Source organism: Nicotiana attenuata, chromosome 1, assembly GCF_001879085.1.
Source record: "Nicotiana attenuata strain UT chromosome 1, NIATTr2, whole genome shotgun sequence".
NCBI lineage: Eukaryota > Viridiplantae > Streptophyta > Magnoliopsida > Solanales > Solanaceae > Nicotiana > Nicotiana attenuata.
The window spans coordinates 35,296,596-35,305,468 of record NC_031989.1 but is presented as its reverse complement, the minus strand read 5'-3'; the positions used below and the strand labels follow the sequence as shown (position 1 = coordinate 35,305,468).

The window sequence follows — 8,873 nt, the reverse complement described above, 5'->3', positions numbered from 1 at the left end:
GTTCTTCTACCTTTGAGTTGGGATTTTTGAGAAAAATTTCAACACAATATTTCGTTCAATTTGTTCGCGGGACAAAGAGTTGATAGCAAGGATCGGTCTCGGTGTGGATACGCATAGAGTCTTCGCACTATCGAAGAAATTTTGAAACGAGACTTTCTTCACCAGGTACGTCTTAGATCCGATCTATTGACATGTAAATAAATTTTAAACACGAAAAGATCTTCCTAGGATTGTTATTGTCTTCCGCTGCATGTTACGAACACCTACACGCAATCCTGCATTCTACACTTTCGATACAAAATTATTTAAATAGTTATTTAAAATAGACGACGGTGGTGCTTTCCAATATAACTCAAACTTGGGAGACATGGGTGGTGTTTTCAGAAACAATAGAGGAGACTGGTTAATGGGTTTCCAACACTCCAATCCATCGTCTTCCCCTCTCCAATCTGAACTAGAAGCTTTAAGGATAGGGCTTTCAATAGCGCTCAAAAATGGTTACTCCACTAATTGTGGAAACAGACGGAACGGAGCTTATAAAAATCTTACATTCAAATGCTATGCCTTACAACTCTATTATTACTGATTGTAGATGGTTAATGCACCAGCTGAAGCATCCGAAGATCATCCATAATTTTCGGGAAGGGAACAAGGTGGCTCATAAAATGGCCTAGGAAGGACTTAAGCATGCAAGGAAAAACTAACTTTTTGTCAACCCATTGCCTCTAGTATTAAATAATCTAGCAATGGACAGAAATGGTTATGTGTATCTGACCAAAAAACTCAGTATTAATGCGTGTCTCAATTTAGCAGAAATGGGGAATTTAAATGTCCTTGAGGCTTGTTGTTTTATTAGGGATGTAACTGTCAGTACTCTGTAATGTTTTTATAATATATTATCTTTTCCCGTTAAAAAAAAATTCATACATTTTGAACGTCAAAAATCATTCCATACAAACCATCTTACATGCATCTTTGCCACTAAGTATAACGTCAAAGATAATTCCATATATTAATTTGAAGTAAAAAGAATAGCTTCTTACGTGTTATCTTTTTGAATTTTAATCATCTTGTAATCTTAAAATTCATCATAAAGTAGAATGTCAAACAATTTCTACAGTTGAGTAATTTAAATATATTTTAAAGTGAAAAATGTGTTGGCCAACGTGGACGTGCAATTTTTTAAGTTTAATACAATTCCTTTAGCGTCCTTAGGCTTAGACCTGCATTATTTAGGACTTTCAATATTGATTGATATGTGGCTCTTCCTTAGGTACACTTTCTCAAATAAGCTTAAACCCAATTTTTTTGTGTGTTCACGAGTACCTACTTGTCTTAGCCAATAAATTTGCTCATATTTTGTTGTGCAGTTTCTTTAATATTAAATATGATTAGTGAATTTTGTTGCAATAGATTTAGTTTGCTGAATGAGCAAACATATTGCTTTTAAACAGGGATATTATCACTTTTAACCTGCGCCGGAAACTATTTACATCTGGTAGCCGAAAAAATGTATAAAACTTGTATGATTTTAAGTATATAACATACAGAATGTATATAGTTTATACATTTTTTGACTATCATTTTTACAGCAGCTATACAATGTCATTTTTCCTTTTAAGTTTGACATCCAAGATATTTGGCTTTTAATATTTTTTTTTGGTAATTAAATCTTTATATTAACCACCAAAGTAATATTTACAAATCAGTAGGTCATCTCAACCTAACTTCCATACTGGGTACAGTCAGCTATCCTCCGTCTAATTGTCTATCAACTATATCTATTAGTAATTACATTTTGCTAACAAAACTTTAGTATACCCCTCAGCTCTCATACTACAAACACATGCCACCTTCTTTGCAAGAATGTCCCATGTTGTAGCTGTTTTTTCAAAGACTCTTGCATTTCTTTCTATCCACAAAGTATACACGTATTCTGCAACTACCATTTTGAGTATTCTAGCCATTTGCGATCTTCCCTTCGTCTTCTGTATTATCCATTGCTGTCATTCTGTCCATGAAGATAAGCTAACTTGCATTTGAATCCATTGCATGAGCCTGCTCCACAAATCTCTGCCATATGCACATTCTGCAAACATATGCTCTTTTGTTTCCAAAGCTTGTTTACAAAAACAACATAGGTCATCTACTTGAATCTTCCATTTCTTCAGCCTATCAGCAGTTTGGAGTCTTTCATGCATCAGCAACCACAGTATAAATACTGCTTTTGGTCTAGCCTGGTTTTGATACATTAGTCCCTTTCATGCTACCTTTGGCATCTCCCCTATCAGCTGCATATATACCTTCTTGATCACTGTCTTTTGTTTATCTTGATTGTCATTAATTCCTGCCATATTATTTCTTGCTTCAAATATTTTCTTCAGCATCCATGATGTTTGTTGTGGCACCCTCATAGTATAAAAAGACTGATCTTTAATGTAGTAACTATGGATCCATTTAATCCACAGTTTGTCCTTCTTATTTGCCAGCTCCCATGTATACTTTGTTATTGCTGCTTTGTTCCACGATGCCAGATTAACCAGGTGTAGTCCCCCTGTAGCTTTTGGTGAACACATCCTCTCCCAAGATACCAGTGCCTTTTTTGTAATTACATTCTCCCCTGACCAGACATAACTTCTGCAATAAGCCTCAATTGTCTTGACCACTTTAGCTGGCATGATGAAAATTTGAGCCCAGTATGCTTGGATACCAAAGATAACATGCTGAACCAATTGAATTCTACCTGCATATAACAACTTCCTAGCTGTCCAAGATGAGATTCTTGCTACTATTTTGTCAATAAGTGGCGGCCATTGCATGATAGATAGCTTCTTGGAGTCAAGGGGGATGCCCAAGTATTTAAAAGGCAATGACCCTTGGCTGTACCCTAGTTTTCTCTGAATCTCCTTTTGAACCTCCTCACTGACTCCTCCAAAATAGATAGAACTTTTTGCTAGATTAGCACTAAGTCTTGAAGCTGCTGAAAAGATCTGAAATCTATCATGAACTTGACTTGCTGAGGTTATACCTCCTCTTGCAAAGATCAGAAGGTCATCTGCAAAGCTCAAGTGAGTTAAGTTCAGCCTTGCACACAAAGGGTGGTGATGGTATCCTTTCTCCTGCTTTAAGGTCTTTAAACTCCTGCTGAGATATTCCATAGCTATGGCAAATAAAAAGGGTGACATAGGGCCCCCTTGTCTCAGTCCCCTAGCTGCATCAAAAGGCTTTGTTGTTTCACCATTAACAAGAATTGTGTAATTCACTATTGTCACACACTCCATGGTCCAGTTGATGAATTTAGTGGGAAATCCCAGTGCCTCCAACATTTGATGCAGGTATCTCCATTCTACCGTGTCATAGGCTTTTTGGATGTCCACTTTGATAAAGCATCTAGGAGAGATATTCTTTCTAGAGTAGGCTTTGACTAGTTCATGAGCAAGAATCACATTATCTGCAACCTTTCTTCCTGGGATGAATCCAGCCTGAGTCTCTGAAATAATGGATGCAATGACTTTCTGTATTCTATTAGCAAGAACCTTAGCTATCAGTTTATACAGCACAGTGCAGCAAGCTATAGGTCTATATTCTCTGATGTTAGTGGGTTTTGGGACTTTAGGCAGGATAGTGATGGCTGTACAGTTCACTGCCCTATACAACTTCCCTGTGACAAAGAAGTTTTTGACTGCTTGATAAACTTCATCTGCTATTATTGGCCATCCTTTCTTGAAAAATACTGCATTGTAACCATCTACCCCTAGAGCTTTATCATTTCCAATTGCACTTAGCCCTTCATATATTTCATGCTCAGTAACTTCTGCCACTAAGTTTATGTGCTGTTCGTGATTAAGAACCGGCCCATTCTTCATTATTTCTCTATTGACTGCTGGTAAATTTCCTATTGTTGATCCCATCAATGCCTTGTAGAAGCTGATAATCTCTGTTTGTATCTGCTACTGGCCAGTTAATTTGTTTCCAAAGCAATCTTGTAGTTCTGTGATCACTTTCCTTTGCCTTTTTTCCTTCATTATTGCTGAAAAGTATTTAGAATTAGCATCTCCAAGTCTTAGCCATGTAGCTCTAGCCTTCTGTTGCAGTATGCTTTCTTCTATTAAGGACCATTTCTCCAAATACTCTAGAACTTGTTTTTCCTCATTAGCTAGTTTATCTAAATAACCTTTTGATATTTGAGCTTGAATATCCTGCAGCAAACTCCTAGTTGATTCCAGCTTATCTGTGATGCCCTTGAATTCACTATTGTTGAGCTGCTTCAGCAAAGGTTTTAGAATCTTCAGCTTTTGCCATATATTCTTCATAGAGTCCTGATCTTGTTGTTCTTTCCATACTTCTTCTACCAGTGGCATAAATCTTGGATGTTCTGCCCAGACATTAAAGAATCTGAAAGGGATCTTGCCATTTGGTACTTGCCTTCTGATAGAGATAACCATTGGAGCATGGTCTGAAATAAATGGGAGCCTATATTCTGCTTCCATATGCCCATACTCTTGCATCCATTCATCATTCCCTAAAGCTCTATCAATCCTGCTATATACTCTATCTGATCCTTGCTGTTTATTTGACCATGTATAGTAGTCTCCCCTCCAAGCCAGCTCATGTAAATTCAGAGTCTACATACACTCATTGAAGCCTTGTATTTCATTCCTTGTAACTATTTTCCCACAGATTCTGTCTTGAATTGTTAAGACAGAGTTAAAATCTCCCCAGATAATCCAAGGTTCTGTGTTCTGAGGTGCATCAGTCTTCAATTGCTGCCATGAAGGTTTCCTTTCTTCTATAGTATTAAAACCATATACTACTGTCATGAGACAGTTTATATTATGGTGCCTGCGTACAACTCTACCGTGAATTGTTTGAGCAGATTTACCTAACACCGTAATGTCATAACTTTGAGGATCCCAAAGTATCCAAATTCCCCCATTTATTGCATATTCATAGTTATATTGAGCTTGCCATCCAGGTGTCACTAACTGTGAAATCTGAGTTGCTTTTTCCTTCTTTACTCTAGTTTCCACTAACCCCACTAGCTTTATATTATTCTCCTTTATATAGGTACCTAACTCCTTTTGTTTGTATCTCTTGTTGGTACCTCTTATATTCCATGCCATCCAAGACATGTCAATGTTGAGACTGCCCACCTATATTAGGTGGTTTTAAGATTGCTATCACAGCTGTACTCTGGCTTGTTTGGGGCCTTTGTTTCACTAGGGACATGATTGCTTTGGCATAGGTCATTTGAGTGTCATCTGCCTTCATTTTCCCTTTATCCACTTGTCTGCTTGTTTCTATTGCTTCCTCTTCTTTTTGATGATCTTCCTTACTTTCAGTTAGCTTAGAAACATTCACAACTTCCTTGCTGGTTTCTTCACCTTGTTTCTGATTCACTTCATCTGTTGTAACTTTAGCTGGCTCCTTTGTTCTCCATATTTGTTTTACTGGTGGTGGCTTCCTATTCCTGGGCTGAGGAATTTGTTTATCACTTTCCTTTGGGATTCTACTGCAATTATGTCCTGCCTTTAAACACTTTTCACAAAACTCAGGTTTCCAATCATATTCAACTGCTTGTTCAAACATCACCCCTTCATCATTCATGATTGGGATACTAGTTGGCAGAGGCTTTGTAACATTCACTTCTATCAGGATTCTAGCGTAGGAGATTTTTGTCTGTTTAGCAGTACACTCATCTGCAAACATAGGGATCCCTATTGTACTTGCTATTCTACTCAGTGAGTTCCCACTTCAACAGTTCATGGGAAGCTTTGGGAACCTTACACATAGTGGAATATCTGTCAAGAATTCTGCTGCAAAATCAAAGTATGGAGACCAGTGTTTCATTATCATTGGTCTTCCATTCACTGTATAAGGCCCAGCACACATGATTTCCTTCATTTCTTCCAAATAATGAAATCTCACAAAATAATATCCCTCATCATGATAGAACAGATATGGCATGGCAACTGTGTTCCACATCTGATTGATGTACCTTTTCATATAGTTATATCCTGGTTTCTCACCCAAGACAGACTATCAAAGCACTCTTCCATTTCAGATTTTCCTGCTCAATTTCTGATTTCTCAAGTTTAGCTACTAAATTTCCTTCTACAATTTCAGGGGTAATGTAAGTCAGTGTCATACCATTTGCTGCAGATCTATTTCCTGTGAGTACATTAGCCCAGGTAGATTCTGTAGAGGTAGCTTGCTTTTGCTCTTTATTCATCAATGGAATAGTAACTTCAGCTGGAGTCTTAGCTATATTTTCCTGTTCTTTGCTCAATGGAACAATAATCTCTCGAATTGCAGGTGGTGTAATGCTTCCTCGTAAATCAACATGCATAGGGATTGGGCTCTGATTTGCTTGTTTTTGTTGTTGTTTAGCTGATCCTGAAGCTTCTCCATGGTAGATCTGTGTTGGAAGTACAAATCCAATCACCTTCGATGCTCCAGAAATGCCAATCACCTTCGATGCTCCAGAGATGGTTTCCATGAACTTTGTTGCACTCCTTTCCAAGGTGTTGAGCTTAGGAATTTTATCATCTACACGAATTTGTTGCTTTCTAGGATGTCTGCGAGCTTTCTTTCCAGCCATGGTAGTGACGACGCACGTTTGCTTAACATGCGCCGAGAGAACTTGGAGAAGAAAACTCTACAAGAACTTTGATAACCCTTCTTGTTCTCGAATTTTTAATATTTTTGTTTTGTTCTCTTAATTCAAGCAAAGAATGAGATTCTCGCTTTAAAAATGTCACATCATTGATAATTTGGTCTATGTTATGAAACAATAAAAGAAGAAGAAGAGTATTGGAGAGAAAAGTAGGGAGAGAGAATTCTTATTGATTTGGGATGAATTACAGTGGAATAGAACCCTCTATTTATAGGGAGAGGTTGACTTAGCCACCAAGTAATAAACCCTAGAATCTCTCTAAATATGGACATTCACCATAAATAGAATTCTATTTATAACACTCCCCCCTGAATGTCTATTCAACAGATAATGTGCCTCGTTAAAACCTTAACTAAAAGAAAACCCAATGGGAAAAAAATTCTAGAAAAGGAAAAAGAGTACACATGTTTAGAAATGCGCCTATTGGTTGCCTCGTTAAAAACCTTGCAAGGAAAACCCAGTGGGACAAAACCTTGTAAGGGAAAAAGAGTGCAAGGCGCATTAACTCCCCCTGATGAGAGCATCAATTCACATCCTTGAGCCTTCGCATCCCGATCTTGTAAACTAGCTTCTTGAAGGTTGACGTTGGTAGAGATTTTGTGAACAAATCAGCCATATTATCACTTGAACGAATCTGTTGCACATTAATATCACCATTCTTTTGAAGATCATGTGTGAAAAATAACTTTGGTGAAATGTGCTTTGTCCTATCTCCTTTTATGAATCCTCCCTTCAATTGAGCTATGCATGCTGCATTATCTTCATACAAAATTGTGGGTAACTTGTCACATTTCACACCACATTTGTCTCGAATAAGATGTATTATAGACCTCAACCACACACATTCTCGACTTGCTTCATGAATAGCAATTATCTCAGCATGATTAGATGAAGTAGCCACAATTGATTGCTTAGTCGATCGCCAAGATATGGCAGTGCCTCCACAGGTAAATACATAACCTGTTTGAGACCGAGCCTTGTGTGGGTCAGATAAATACCCAACATCAGCATAACCAACAAGATCGGGACTGCAATTGTTGCCATAAAATAAGCCCATATCGGTAGTCCCTTTTAGATACCGCAATATGTGTTTGATTCCATTCCAATGTCTCCTTGTGGGAGCAGAGCTATATCTTGCTAAGACATTAACTGAAAAAGTTATGTCAGGCCTTGTAGTATTGGCAAGATACATTAGTGCACCAATTGCACTAAGATATGGTACTTCAGGACCAAGTAGCTCTTCATTCTCTTCTTGAGGTCAGAATGGATCCTTGTTCACATCAAGTGATCGAACACCACGGAGTATAATGGATGTGCTCCATCCATGTGAAACCGTTTCAATACCTTTTCTATGTAGGTAGATTGATGAACAAAAATTCCGTTTGCCAAATGTTCAATTTGCAAACCAAGACATAATTTTGTCTTTCCGAGATCTTTCATCTCGAATTCCTTCTTTAAATAATCAATTGCCTTTTGGAGTTCTATAGGAGTTCCAATAAGGTTTATGTCATCAACATATACGGCAAGTACAACAAATTCCGATGTTGTTTTCTTTATGAAAACACATGGGCAAATAGCATCATTTATATAGCCTTCCTTTAATAAATACTCACTAAGACGATTATACCACATTCGTCCTGATTGCTTTAGACCATACAAAGATCTTTGCAATTTGATTGAAAACATTTCCCGGACTTTGAATTATGTGCGTTTGGCATTTTAAATCCATCGGGAATTTTCATGTATATCTCATTATCAAGTGAGCCATAAAGGTAGGCGGTAACCACATCCATTAAATGCATGTCAAGCTTTTCATGGACAGCAAAACTAATGAGATAACGGAACGTTATAGCATCCATAACGGGTGAATATGTCTCTTCATAATCGACACCGGGCCTTTGTGAAAATCCTTGTGCAACAAGGCGTGCCTTATATCTTTGTACCTCNTATCAACTATATCTATTAGTAATTACATTTTGCTAACAAAACTTTAGTATACCCCTCAGCTCTCATACTACAAACACATGCCACCTTCTTTGCAAGAATGTCCCATGTTGTAGCTGTTTTTTCAAAGACTCTTGCATTTCTTTCTATCCACAAAGTATACACGTATTCTGCAACTACCATTTTGAGTATTCTAGCCATTTGCGATCTTCCCTTCGTCTTCTGTATTATCCATTGCTGTCATTCTGTCCAT

General features: G+C 37.6%; 1 protein-coding gene across 1 annotated transcript; it reads right to left on the bottom strand.

Annotated features, from left to right (window-relative positions):
* Positions 3,951-5,132, bottom strand: LOC109234895. Its single transcript, XM_019400939.1, has 2 exons — positions 4,704-5,132; positions 3,951-4,565 (listed from the first exon to the last, which is right to left on the bottom strand). The coding sequence occupies exons 1-2, from the start codon at positions 5,130-5,132 to the stop codon at positions 3,951-3,953; spliced, it is 1,044 nt and encodes a 347-aa protein (XP_019256484.1).